The sequence below is a fragment of the Gaeumannomyces tritici genome (genome assembly GCF_000145635.1).
Source record: "Gaeumannomyces tritici R3-111a-1 unplaced genomic scaffold supercont2.4, whole genome shotgun sequence".
NCBI classification, from domain to species: domain Eukaryota; kingdom Fungi; phylum Ascomycota; class Sordariomycetes; order Magnaporthales; family Magnaporthaceae; genus Gaeumannomyces; species Gaeumannomyces tritici.
Window position 1 is genome coordinate 4,168,096 of NW_008804548.1, and position 13,530 is coordinate 4,181,625.

Consider the following 13,530-nt stretch of genomic DNA (forward strand, 5'->3'; position numbering starts at 1 on the left):
GAGGGCGAAGTTTGGTAGTAGCCGGCCGACGCGGTGGTGTGTGTGTGTGTGTGTGTGTGTGTGTGTGTGTGTGTTGTGGGTAGCCCTTTTTGGAGCAGAGGTGCTGCATCGAAAGGCATGGGGAGCTAGCAGGAAGAATAGAGAAAAAAGGGGGTGGACTTGGGGTATACTGCCCCGACGAGCCACCCCCCCTTGCGGCGATGAGCGGTGCGCTCATCCAGCGGAGCGCGATGGACAGTGGGAGGAGGGTATAATGGGGAAGAGGGGTGTGTGCAGATGGGGATTTGGTGGTGGCATGGACGGTGGGTGTGCGGTGATGATTACCCCATGGGGCTGGGCAGAGCTGGGGCATGGCCATGGGGAAGACGAATGCCACGGCTGCCCCTGACGGGCGACCGAGTCCGTGCACGGAGGATAGATCGGACCGCAAGTCCCGGGAAGCTGGCAGGCGATGACACCTTGCAAATCAGGCTCGGCAGGCTTGCAGTCTGCTGCCACCTTGGGAGTGTGGTGCGAGGTTGGGGAGGGAGGACCGGGCTTCTCGTTTCCAGTCTGGTTCTTTATTCTCCGAATCACCACCACCAGTATCGAAAAGTCTGCCAGTCTGTGCCGTCTCCGCATTTATCCCTCACTCCTGTGCCGGCCTTGGCCTAGGTGGCAGCCCAAGCTGCGCACCGCCCTATTCTTTTCTTTTTTTGTTTGGTCAAAATAGGCCAGCATGGAGCGGAGGCTACTTGCTTCCTCGCTGTGGACTGGTGGCCGAGGGAGGAAGCCCGCATTAAACCCGGGCCGGACGGAGCGCAGCGACTCGAGTGCGGATGCTGGTTCCGCTATAGCGCCCTCCCTGCTGGCTGTCTGTCTGTCTGTCCAAGGCGCCCGCATGTCCATCCGGTCTACGAAAGAAGGAAGCTGATCGTGAGGCATGGGAGGCAGCAGTTGGAAAACATTTCTTTCAGCAGTCGGGGGGTCATGCACCTTCCTTCCCATCGTCCTCTCCCTCGCTCGCCCTTGTTGGTTCACGGGAACGAGCATGGTGATAACGCCGCTATCCGAAGAGCAGCACACGTCTTTGCCTGCCGCCCGCAAAGCAAGGCAGCTACTGCATGGGCACATGGGCAAACACGGCAGGCAAGGCGTGTAATCTTCAGCTCTTTCTTCTTTTCCTCCCTTTTTTTTTGTTGCTCCCCCATGCCAGCTGCGCGATGCAAACACGGCACGGCAGCCGTCAGGCACGCGCGGATCCGCTGTGGCTTGCATGGTTGGTTGGCAAAGTGAAAAAAAAAGGAAAGAAAAAAAGGGAAGGTCGATCCGAAACCTTGGCCTCAGCTGGCGCGGGCGAGGTGAAGTTGCTTTTCACACTGCGTCATCTGAGCTGCAGCGTCGATGACGATGCGGCCACTCTGTCTGCTACTACTTCTCTTGTCCTTACGCCCTCGTTTTCCTTTTGCTCGGCCGGTCCCCTCCGAGGTATGATGACTTCCTTGGACTTTGTCTCGGGGAACGGGAAGGGATGGGCGGGTGAGGGCAGCAAAATTATGTGTGATGAACGACCACGATGGAGAGGAGTCGCCCGTCTCTATTCCCGCGCCGTCCCCTGGTCTCCTCCCCTCCCCACCGTGAAACAGGTTGCAATATGGGTCGTCCTGCGGCTGCCCTTTGGTCAATCTTGGAAGATGAGGACGCTTTTCGTTGGAGACGCGAATAGGGAAAAAGAAATAACCACTCGGCCTTGCCGGAGCCCGGCCTAGTTGCCCAGGCACAAAAGTGGTCGCGGGGCCCCATATTCGAGGGGCGAGCTGCCCGACGAGACGGGGGCGTATGTGCCGTCGGACTTGCTCCGTGTGTGTGTGTGTGTGTGTGTGTGTGTGTGTGTGTGTGTGTGTGTGTGCTCCGTGTGTGTGTGTGTGTGTGTGTGTGGAGGCGGGCAGGAGTGTGGGCAGGTTTCCTTCTGCCTGGCCACCGCCCAGCTGTGTGTGTGGCTGGAGCGTCCTCCCCGACGACACGCCGAGACAGGAGGGGAGTGAGTGGGCGTTTTCCTCCCCCGTCGTCCCCTTGGAGAGCTGATCCGGTTGGCCGGCCGCACCCGTCCCCCAAGCGGACCTCCTGCCATGCCGGGCAGTGGCAGCGCGGCCGACGTTGGGGCTTTTTTGCTCTGTCGACTGTGTTTCACCGCGTATGTACGCAGCCGTCTTTTCTTGGCCCTGCCAGGTTGCTGGCACTCTTTACACGAACGGTTACACACGCACGCACGCACGCGCAAGCCACAATGGGCCCGGGTCCGCGGCCGGTAAAATGTGACGAAGCAGCACAAAGCCGTTTTTTCCTCCCTTTTTTTCTGGTTCCCCACCGAGGGTGTGTAGCCCCTGCGAATGGAGGCAGGGCACTAGCGAGGCAGACAGGCAGGCAGACAGGCAGGCAGGCAGACTACATCGCCACGACGGCAGGCGGCAAGCTACCTGGGGGTTGCGGCCGGAGGGGGAGGGCAATCAGGTATGACGGGAAGCCAGCCAGGTCCAGGCGGTCCGTCATTGGAAGGATCCGAGATTGAGGGACAACCACACGGCCCAGCGGGGGCCCATATGACGAGAGGGGCCGGCGGATATGGGGGGTGGAGCTGGGGTGCGCGTGCGTGCGCGTCTTCTCTCACTTGCCTCTCTGGCTTGAGGCCCGCTCGTGGTTGTGATATACGCCCTGGGCTGTAATTCGTGCGCCGTAGCTGGTGGCCACTGCCGTTGGCGGTGGCGCTTTTGCGCAAGCTGCCGAAGGGAAATGGCTCGAGGGGTGGTATGCCGAGGGAGGTGAAAGGTGAAGGATTCGTTTTAATGGTAATGGTATTGGTATTGGTATTGGTATTGTTATTGCTATTGGTGCCAGTATTGATTCCGCCATCGTCATGTATTACCGGTGGCCTCTTTGTGCCTCGCCCAACCGCCCAGAGCATGTCTTGTCAATATTTCCTTTTCCGTCCTGCCGAGGTATAGCCTTTCCTGCAGGCATGGCCATATTAGTGACATGATGGCGAGGTTTCGAACCTACATGCCCGCTCCCCGCTGTGCAACAGTCTCGCTGACGGGCTTCAATGCCGGCCCGTGGTGGCTAGCCAAAGAGGCATCAGATGGCCCATTGTTGATGTCTTGCGGGCGGCCAACCTACCTTCTTACCCCTTTAATACACGCATCATAGGGGACGTCTGTCCGGAGCGGAGAAAAACAGGTCCGGGCTAGGCAGGCCGCCGGGCTGCTCTCTGGCACTCAACGTGTTTCGAAAGCAAATTTACGTGCGAGATGCGGGAAACCCGCAAGAGACAAGCAAGCAAGCCACCCACACATGCATACACACACCCCCCGGCCGTCTCCCGCCTTGCCGCCTGCCCGCCCACTACTGCTGCTGTTAATATTTTGCCCACTGCACACAAGTGCGTGCGCGTGTAAACGGGAGGGCAGCCGGTCCGAAGCACACGCTCAGGATGGGGACGTTGGCCAATGGGGAGCGACGTAGGGCAAAATAATGCGAGCTACTTAAAGGAGAGACGCTTGGGGAGGAAAGTGCCGAAGCGGTTCGAAGAAAAAAAAGAGCATTTATGAGAGAATGGCATTATTTTCCTCCAGTTTCTATTTTCTTTTTTTCTAGACCTCTCTCCTCTCGCCCGCCATGGCACTGAGGGACGCCCCCGTCCCCATGTGACCCGATGGGCAATGCAGGCGAGGTGGCACAACTCAATGTGGTGGGCTGGGGAGCGACGTCGACACACGTGTTCTGCATCGTGATGGCAAGACGACACCCAGCCTGCAGTCTTGGGTGAGTGATTTGTGGTTGCAAGAAGCGAAAGCAAGGTGGGCAGATAAAAATGAATCAAAAATATATCAACAAGCTCCAGACACCCATCGCTTGCTTGCCCGCCTATGGTAGGTGCTCTCCCATCCATGGGCCCTGCTGACGTCCCGCATCGAAGATCAGCCCTTGGCCGGCTTTTTTTCCCCTCCTTGCAACTGCCCCGTCAGGTGTCTCCTTTTATTTCGGCAGCAGGACGGGGTAACTCAAGTCCTAGACTTCTCCCGGCACCCTCTTCCAGGCACGCAAGCAGAGCCCACTATTCCCACGCCTTGTCGGGCAGAAGCCCGACAACTGGCCGAGGGGATTCATACCCACATTTCTTCGGCGCCCTGAGCCGGCCCGTGGGGTCAGCCCTCGTTCCAAGTCAGGGGATAGAGGGCGGATAAACAGGTGTCAAAGCACACCAGAGCGGCTTTTTTCTGATGTCTCACACCAGAAGAGCTATTTCAAGAAACAGCTGCCTCTGGTCAGGGCTCGGCTCCTTTGCACCATGACTTGCAGCCGACGACTCGCGTAGGTGGGGCTCACCAGCTTTGTAAGTCTAGTCTAGATACCTAAGCTTGTATTCCTGCACAATGGTGCCAAGGGACCACGTCTGCACATATTTTGTTGGACGAAAAAGAAAAACCATGGAAGCGATCTGTGCAGATATCGCGGCAGGGAAATCGCTCATTTAGAGTCGTCAAGGGTCCGCTGCATCCATGGTAGAGATCATCGAGAAAGACCCCAAAATAAGCACCTTGTCTGGGTTGTGGTGGTCTGGGACATTCTGGACGAGTGCTTGGTGGCTCCCAGCGCGGCGTGCTCCATCTGAGATGGTGTGGTGGTAGCTAGGCCGAGTAAGACGGGCAGAGAAGAATGCCACCAGAAAGAACAAAGACAAACGAAGAAGCAAGACTAGCAGTGCGGGCGGCACCGGGTGTTCCAGCTCAGCTCAGGGTTTCGGGAAATCCATCCCAGCTTGCCTGGGGTGCCCAGGCCGGCTAGGGGCAGGGGCAAGAGGGTGCCCCCGTGGCCGAAGCGCCCGCGATCCAGGCTCGCTTGGCCGTATAGCCGGATCGCCTGCAGGTTGTGATCGCCTTTCGTGAATGAGCAGCACAACATGCCCAAACGGTTGCCATGCGGGGAAGTGGGGACCCTATTTGACCGGTAATGAGGACAGGATGTGAGGGCCGACGACGACGACACGTGTACGGCATTCGTTTCGAGGGGCTGGGTGGGTTCAGCGGGAGGCCATCGAGCACGCTTCTATGGGCCATGGGCCGGAGATGGCAGGATGGCATCTGATATCGTCTCGCCGATTCCAGAGCAGACGTTCCCCAGGCGTTCATGCACAACCGCTAGAGCGGAGCGCTTTTACCCCAGGATCGAGGCTTGCATCGTCCTCTGATGCCCAGCAAAAGCGCCGTAGTGAGCCGGCTACTTGGCCCCTTGCCGTTTATAGCAATCGCCACCACCCCCATTTGCATTTCGACGGGCATGTGGGGTAAGCGATTCGGCAGCCGACGCCGTGTAATAAACCCTAGAGTGCCAGGCAGCCTGATAGCAAGGGATAATGGCTGCCACGACGCGCCGGCCGTCACACTGCAGCTGGCCAGCGACGTAATTGAAAAAATGGACCCTCAACCGGTCTCGCGTGTTTGCGAGGCTAAGAATATACTTCACTTGGCCCGGGGCAAGAGGCTGTACTGACACCAAGATGCCCACCACCCCGTCAGAGGCACCACTGCAAAACCACCCTCGTGAGGCTCGAGACACTAGCCACGCGAAAATTGGAGATTCCGAGTTGGGGAAAAAAGAGCCGGGTGTCGAGGAATCATGGGTTCCAAGTCAAGTCGGCATGCGTTAGTGCTAGCCTGTTCCCTGGACGAGACAGGAACGGAGCGGAGAAATGAGGGGCATGGAAAGACGGGAAGGACTGAGGGCTGGAGGGGCAGCCAGTGGACCAACCGCCGGCGGGCAGTGCCTGGCCTGACAAGGCCGGAACGGCTCCAGTTTAGATTAAGAACCACCTCCGACGGCTGCTTGGGGCTCTAGAAAACTGGCCTATCAGAGCAGGCAGGAAGGGGTTTAGCAGGCTAGGGACTGGTCTTTGCGAGCGGCCTACTTGGTGGATATGTCCCGAGTCTCTGTCAGTCAGTCTGCCTGTCCACATCCACACGCTTCGCCCTCGCCTTGGAGGTGGCAAGACCTTGGTAGACCTCGTATGCTCAAAGCAACGTGGAGACATCAAGAGCGGGAAACAAAGAGCAAAGTCTGGATCCATCGGAATATTGGTCCGTTTCGATAGTTGGTTTCCCAAACCTCTCAAAATGTGGTCCGCTTCCGCCCTGGAACCAGAAAACCAGCAAAGGTGGCGGGCAGCTGGCGGGCAGAAGAAAAAGGCAGAGTTCACTTTAGACTGGGCGAGATGCCGGCCACACCCCAAGTGCCTTGGCTGGCGTTTGGCAGGCGTGGACGGCCAGAAGAGCCCGCAGCTTGGCCTTTGTGGGGAGAGTTTCATGGACGGGCAAGAGAAGGAGGGAGGGCTGCTCGACTCAACCCGAGGACAAGCTGGGGCAGCCCAATGAGAAGTGACGGCCGTCAGTCCGCTTTTGGCGTTGTGGTGGGCCGGCACTCTGCAGGCCTCATGTCAGCACAGGTCAATTTTAGAAGGCGTTTAATCAATGTTTCCGCTGCTCGTCGCTCGCCACCAGAGTTGAGCGCCCAAAGGTCATGAACTGGGGCAAGGTTGAAGAGTTTTCTCGTGTGTGCGCGAGAGTATCTGGACCGGCCGAAAACCGCAGACCCAGACTCAGCCGAAGTAACGTTGGTTAAGCCTAGGTCGCGGAACCTCACTCTGACGTCCCTTGGTCGAGAGGGTTACATGGTGCTGCCAAACGAGAAGAAGCCCAGTGACAGCAACCAATGCGGCAAGGTTGGTGGCGTTTCCCTCCACCGGCTAGAGCACGAGGTGTGCGTAGAGCCGCAGACGCGCCCAAGACGAAGGCGGGGACCCTGATGCCATGGCGAGAAGGGGCACCCCATGTCCGGTCGTTCGGTCGGGCATGGTGCTGCTGCGTGGCCATGGCCGTCACCAGAAGCTGTCAGGCATATCCGCCCAGCGCCATGCAGGCATGAAAAAGAAGAGCCTGGGGTTTGTGGGGGATGATCGACAGCGACTACTGTCGGGGGTCAAGCGAAGGGAACCTCGTGGCCCAGAGCGGTCAGACGCGCGAGGCCTGAGATTGTGGGGATGGCTCCTTGGGCCGTTTTGGCATCTGCAGCCCGGCAGCTATGGCCTGGCTTGCCTGCGTGGAAGAGTGTCCGAGACAGGGTTGCGGTAGCAGGCGAAAGTGGCATGTCGAACGCCGTCGATGCAGAAGAGACTGAAAAAGTTGCGAGGCTGCCGTGTTGGGTCGAGTCGAGTCTGGATTGTCCACATGGAGCTGAGCGGGGAACCTGCCAGCCGCTGCTCGCGACCAAACTTAGGGGGCCCATCAAATGAAGGCGCCGCGGTGATTGGCCACGGCTCTTTGGGAGACCCGCTCGGCCGCCATTTTTATGGGCCACCATGGTTTTTTTCTTCTTCTCTCCTCCACCCTCGCGAACGCGAACGTGCCTGATTTTTTGGTCCCTGGCCCTGGCTCTGCTCCCCCGCCTTTCCATCTCCATCTCTCACCCCACCTGGCCCGGCTCGATCTCTGCTGGCAGTCCTCTGCCGAAGATGGATCACTAGAGCAAAACATGTGCTGGTGGTCGGCTCTGCATCCGTCTCACGCCCCCTCCATCTCCCTACCCCTGTCCCTGGCGCCCATTCTCTCTGCCCCTCGGGCTGCTACAGCCACCCCCGGGCCGATTTGGCCCCTCTGCGATGGATCTGCCAAAGTACCCAGCATACCCGCCTACTGCCCCAACGATGCTGGCGGACGATGATTACGGGCCCGTTTGCCTCGACCTGGGGTAGATCACCAGACACGCCCCTCCCTCCCTCGGCTAGAACATGCATGCCTCTCTTCTGGTCGGCGCCTGCCTTTGTGGCTGCGGTACTTTGTGCCCCCCAGGGGGTGACGCTCGAGTACGTGCCGGCTCTGGTCAAGGTACCTTGGCCGGCTCGGTGGCGCTTCCCAACCCCTGTGGCCGCAGCTGTTGGTACCTTGCCGCACACATCACTCACCCTCCCCGCGCTGAAACGAAGCCACAGAAGCGCTCGGGAAGGGAAAAACTAGGGCCAGGCCACTGGAGTGCATGTCCTCACCGGCCTTATTCTTTCCGCCTGGGGAAAGTGGGTTGTGCTACACAGCTGTGCAGCTCTCCAATCACTCCCACCACTACCGCTCCATGACGACTAGAGAAACAAAATTTCCCAGAATCCCAAGATCTTCGGTGCGATGTGGCACCGTCTGGGGAGGCCATGGCAGCCACGCTGGCAGAGACCAGGGAGGGCAGGCGCATACGGGCAGCTCAGGCACACACTTGCCGCTATCTGCCTGCAACGTACCTCGGCTGTCAGAGGCCCTAGGCGTATGGCATGTTCGACCTCTATACTGGGAACTCCCTGTGCGCCGGGGCTGGTGCTGGCCGTTTTGGCTCCGTTCTACGATCTCATTTCCGCTGACAGGCCATCGACGGCGAGTCTCTGGGCCTTTGGCCCGCGGCCTTTGCTTCGTCCTCGTCTTATTAATCTAAGGCTTAGGCTTCAGGTATGGTTCGTACGAGATAGCTCTCCTGCCAGGGTCACTGGGCGAGATTTGACATTCTCGAATATACCCCAAACCGTTCCTAGCAGGGAACCTGCCAAGGTACATGCTCCAAGCCCCAGCTGCCTTGCCCTAGGGGCGTGCGGTCTTTCTCTGTCGTCCCTTGCCGGCTCGCCCGCCCGCCGCAAAGACTCCCGCGGCCGTGCGGACTGGGCACCTCGCTAGGCCACGAGCGAGGGACTCCCTGCTCATAGGCAGGTGCCTCCACCTGGCGTGAAACTTCCCAAATCGTCTTCTGCTCTTTCGGACTAAGCCGTTTGTGGTAGTCGTCGTTCTTCCCTCCCGTGTTCTGGGCTGGCAGGCTGACTGCCAGACTCCCACCGCCGCCCAAGGCTCCCAGCCCGCTCGCCCGTCGAGTGTCTCGCAGTCTCGATGTTCAAGGAGGACGGCGAGTATCGGGCGGACGCGGCATGAACAGCCACGCGCCTCTCAGCACATCGTCACACCCCAATTCCATATCCCTCACTCCCACGGCCTTGGCTACCCTGGCTCCTCCATCTACGCCTTGCTTGCCAGTCCTTACTATATCGGGGCTTCTATCACTGCTCCGAATTCGCCCCATACCTTGGGTCCTATACCTCCTCAAATCCGTCCGTCCCCACCCAGGAAGCAACCCCATCACCACACCCCCCTGGCACGCCAGTCCGGTGCGTTTTATGCTCCCCACACTCGCCTTTTCTCAACTCCAAATGTTCGGATGCACGCAATGTAGATATATAAATCTTCATCTGCTCCCCGTGGTCTCGGTCTCGGCCAAACCCTTCTCCCCATATGCGATCCCCAGACTTCGTTTTCAGGATATCCTCTTGAGAGTCATTTTCCAGTCTGGGAAGCGTATAAGAGGATTGCAGCCTCCCTCCTCCCTGCATCTTTCAAGCCTTACAAGCCCTTGGCCCATCCTCTATCTTGACCCCACGGTGGCAGACTGCTCCTTGCAGCCGCCTGTTCTCTCCAACCTCTGTTGATACTCCCATCTCTAGCTGTTATGGCTCCAGCAATTCCCGTCCCCACTCAAGGGGGCATGTTCCACACATTTCAAGGGGTCACCCCACGGAAGCCGTCGACGGACTCTCAGGGGAGCCCCAAGACAGGCGGAACCAACACCGCCAAGCGGATCACGACTCCTCACGCTTGCGCCGAATGCAAGAGACGCAAGATGTGAGTATTGCCCGCAGCCAGCGGTCTATTCTCTGGCTGGATATCTTGCTGACCTAGCCCCTCGCTCGTCTGCAGCCGATGTGACGGCCAGCAGCCATGTGGCCAGTGCCTGTCAAGCAGGGCACCAAAGAGGTGCTTTTACGACAAGCATCGCCAGCGCGTCATCCCCTCCCGCAAGACCCTAGAAGCCCTATCTCAGTCACTGGAAGAGTGCCGCTCCATCCTCAAGAGGTTATACCCAGGCCAGGAGGTGCAGGCGCTCCTCCCTCTCTCCCGCATGGAGCTTCTCAGCCTTCTCGACCGCCCTATTCTTGACACTTCTGTCGGCGCGCTGCCGTCACCGCCGCTCCACACCTCGCCACTCAACGATGACCTCCAGTCACCTCTCTGCCTCAAGTCGGACCAGAGCCTTTCTGGCCTGGAGCAGATTCCCGCCAGCGACATAGAGTGGGACGAAGAGCGCAGGGGAAGAGACCCCATCCCAGTCGAGGCCGACGACGTAAACGCCCTGTCACTCTCGGTGGATCGCCAGGCGTCGTATCTCGGCGCCTCCTCCATCAAGGCCGCATTGATGGTGATGCTCAAGGTTCAACCTGCGCTCCGAAACACGCTCTCGGCACCGCTCAACAGCTCCGAGATGCCGCACAACTACCCGTCGGTAAAGCAAAAGACGGGCACCCAAAAGGACCCCCAGAGGATCCCGTGGTCGTGGAAGGGCCAGACCTTGATTGATGCCTACTTCAAGCGCATCCACGTCTTTATTCCCATGCTAGACGAGACAACCTTCCGCGCCGACTACCTTGAGGGGCAGAGGTTCGACGCGCCCTGGCTGGCATTGCTCAACATGGTGTTTGCCATGGGGAGCATCGCTGCCATGAAGTCGGACGACTACAACCACGTCAACTACTACAACCGCGCCATGGAGCACCTCCCCATGGATGCTTTTGGCAGCAGCCACATCGAGACCGTGCAGGCTCTCGCGCTTCTTGGCGGTTACTACCTCCACTACATCAACCGTCCCAACATGGCCAACGCCATGCTTGGAGCCGCCATCAGGATGGCTAGCGCCCTTGGCCTCCACCGCGAAAGCCTGACTCAGGGCTCCGGTGATGCCGTGACGGTCGAGACGCGTAGGCGCACCTGGTGGGCCCTCTTCTGTCTTGATACGTGGGCCACCACCACAATGGGCCGTCCGTCTTTCGGCCGCTGGGGTCCCGCCATCAACATCAGGATGCCCGAGTTCGGCATCAACGCCGGACGCGACTCATCCAACCACGCAGGAATCCTCCCAATGATTGAGAACATCAAGTTCTGCAAGATCGCGACGCAGATCCAGGACATGCTGGCCATCTCTCCTCTGCTTCGCGTCGACGACCGCTGCCACCTGGACGTCACTCTCGTCAACTGGTACACCAGCATGCCCTGGCTGCTGCGGACGACAGACCCCTGCGCCGAGCCACTGTACATTGCCCGCTGCATCATGAAGTGGCGCTACCAGAACCTGCGCATGCTTTTGCACAGGCCAGTCCTGCTGAGCCTGGCCTCGAGCGGCTCCACACATGCTACAGAGCACGACATTGCTGCGATTGAGACGTGCCGAGAGCTCGCCAAGCAGACTATCGGGGACATTGCACGCGAGTGGACCCGCAACCAGATGTCGGGCTGGAACGCCGTGTGGTTCCTCTACCAGGCAGCCATGATCCCTCTCGTCTCTATTTTCTGGCAGTGGAACAGCCCGCGCCTGCCCGAGTGGCACAAGCAGATCGAAACCATCCTTGATCTGCTAGAGGCCATGGAGGACTGGTCCCTGGCGGCCCGCCGGAGCCGCGAGGTCGTCTGGCGCATGTACGAAACCTCAAGGTCCCCGGCCCTTGCCGGCCACCGCCGCCCAGAGAGCCCCGCCGGATCCATCCACGTCGCGACGGGCATGAGCCCGGAGCAGACGCACACGCTCCTCATTGGGGGCGACGCGGCCGAACTCCACATGTCCCCCATCGGGCTGGAGCCCGAGGGCATGAGCATGATGGGCATGCTAGAGCAGGGCATGTGGGACCTGGATGGCATGCACTGGGGCGGCCGCCAGGAGGAGTACGAGTTCTCACCCTATGGCTCTGTCCATGAGAGCATGATCCACATGGAGTACGGCATGATGGGAAACCACCCAACCTCGGCCGGCTTGGAGAGCAGCTTTCCCTACGTTCACTAAAGAGGTGGACCTGTTGGTCCACTCTCATTTTCACTTGAAGGAGTCTGGGAAAACTGGTAAAGAGAAAACCAAGGACGGTTAACAACAAAAGACAGCAGAAAAAGGGTGTTCTCTCATGATGACGGACTACACGATTTCATTAGCTCGGCTCCTCCAATCGCATTTTCACCTTCCTCTTCATTCTTCCTTTTCCCCTTGTTCATTTCCACCTTCTCTTTTCTTTTCTTTTCTTTTCTTTTTTCCCACCCTGGAGACCACCTTCCTTGTCAGGGGGTCTGCCGATTCTGGGGCGGTACACAAGAACGACAAGGGTGGGTGGGGATCGGCGGTAGAAGACAACAGCCGCCGGTACTTGGGGGTGTGGGGGGAAAACCCCACCCAGTCGTTGGAGACAGGGTCTTCTGAGCGACGGGAAAAATATCAGCGCTACTGCGATGGCGCTACATCGGAGATATCTTCAAACAGTTCGCTTGGTGCCTTTCCCATTTCTTTTCTTTCTGGCCTGATTCTGGGGGCCTGCCGCCAGGGGCCTGGGACCACCGCTTCGTTTCTTGGTTTCGGCTTTTGCCTTCGGCCATGCGCTTGTTCTTCTTTTTCCTTTTCTGGGGACACATTGGTTTGCGAGTATACCCGAAATGAGCCATGTTTAGCAGATTGAGGATTTTTACGACAGAGACGCGTCATGCCACACACCCCATTCAATGATACCAGCGTTTTGTTCAGCTTGTTTTTCCCTCATGGAAAAAAACGAAATACCACGTGGGCACTTGGACTTTGCAGACTTGCATCATGACCGTTTTCCCGGGCCGACCATTCCCGCGGTACGCTGAAGCGACTGCAGCACCCCATGAATCTACTTTCCCCGGATACGTCACCCACCTGAGCGGCTGATACGCCATGGAGGCCATACTGAGTGAGATTGGGTGTGAAAACCAGCATCCAAAGGGGGCAGAAAAGATGCACATCGTCGCCCATACATGGCCCGCCTTCTGCCTATCGTCATGATCTTCTATCTGCTCCGTGTCTCTGACCGGTGACTTGTGGAGGGTCGGCAGACAAAATCCTTCTCCGGAATGTTTTCACCTCCCCAGACCCGAAGTATTGCCGCCGGGCCCCCCCTTTCAGACGGTCTCGCTTGCGTACATCTCAGAAGCGAGCGCCTCGTCATCTGAGCTGAGCTGCCCTCGAGACAGGGATGGGCGGTATGGGATCCCGCATGCGCGTATCGAGTTTGTCCGTTTGCTGCTGTTCAATATGGCCAAGGTGGCCAAGGACTCCACACGGAAGAAAGAGAAAGAGGAAAAAAGGCAGCAAAAGACAAAATTCTGCTTTGTATTGACAATCCAACCGTCCAACGTCCTTGATAGGTAAGTATAGGCACGATCCTAGCCGTCGACCGATATACTAGGATGCAGCGTCAGGGGCGTCTGTAAGCTCGACTATTTGTCGATTCATGGAGATAAGGTAGTTTTTCCGAGCCGGAAGGCAGAGATTAGCTCGCACCGTTATTTTTCCTTTTCGGTTATTCCGTGACGCGCCCAGTTTTCATGCAATGCGCTTGCTGCTGCTATTGCTGTTGCTGCTGGTCTGCAC

General features: G+C 58.5%; 4 protein-coding genes across 4 annotated transcripts; 3 read left to right on the top strand and 1 right to left on the bottom strand.

The window, feature by feature from the left end:
- Positions 1-4,181: 4,181 nt before the first annotated feature.
- Positions 4,182-4,644, bottom strand: GGTG_08807 (hypothetical protein; the record flags this gene model as incomplete). The annotated part of the gene is made up of 2 exons (XM_009226649.1): positions 4,182-4,275; positions 4,574-4,644. The coding sequence occupies 2 exons, from the start codon at positions 4,642-4,644 to the stop codon at positions 4,182-4,184; spliced, it is 165 nt and encodes a 54-aa protein (XP_009224913.1).
- A 579-nt stretch (positions 4,645-5,223) lies between these two features.
- On the top strand, positions 5,224-5,683 carry GGTG_08808 (hypothetical protein; the record flags this gene model as incomplete). The annotated part of the gene is made up of 2 exons (XM_009226650.1): positions 5,224-5,320; positions 5,553-5,683. 2 exons carry the CDS (start codon positions 5,224-5,226, stop codon positions 5,681-5,683), a joined length of 228 nt encoding a protein of 75 aa, XP_009224914.1.
- A 2,378-nt stretch (positions 5,684-8,061) lies between these two features.
- Positions 8,062-8,502, top strand: GGTG_08809 (hypothetical protein; the record flags this gene model as incomplete). Its single annotated transcript, XM_009226651.1, has 1 exon — positions 8,062-8,502. The coding sequence occupies one exon, from the start codon at positions 8,062-8,064 to the stop codon at positions 8,500-8,502; it is 441 nt and encodes a 146-aa protein (XP_009224915.1).
- Positions 8,503-8,685: 183 nt separating this feature from the next.
- On the top strand, positions 8,686-12,716 carry GGTG_08810 (hypothetical protein). Its single transcript, XM_009226652.1, has 2 exons — positions 8,686-9,731; positions 9,807-12,716. Exons 1-2 carry the CDS (start codon positions 9,559-9,561, stop codon positions 11,935-11,937), a joined length of 2,304 nt encoding a protein of 767 aa, XP_009224916.1. The 5' UTR covers positions 8,686-9,558; the 3' UTR covers positions 11,938-12,716.
- Positions 12,717-13,530: the final 814 nt, after the last annotated feature.

Coding starts and splice junctions, on each gene's coding strand:
- GGTG_08810 (XM_009226652.1), top strand. CDS start 9,559: ATGGCTCCAGCAATTCCCGTCCCCACTCAAGGGGGCATGTTCCACACA. Junction 9,732..9,806: donor GAATGCAAGAGACGCAAGAT/GTGAGTATTGCC, acceptor GCTCGTCTGCAG/CCGATGTGACGGCCAGCAGC.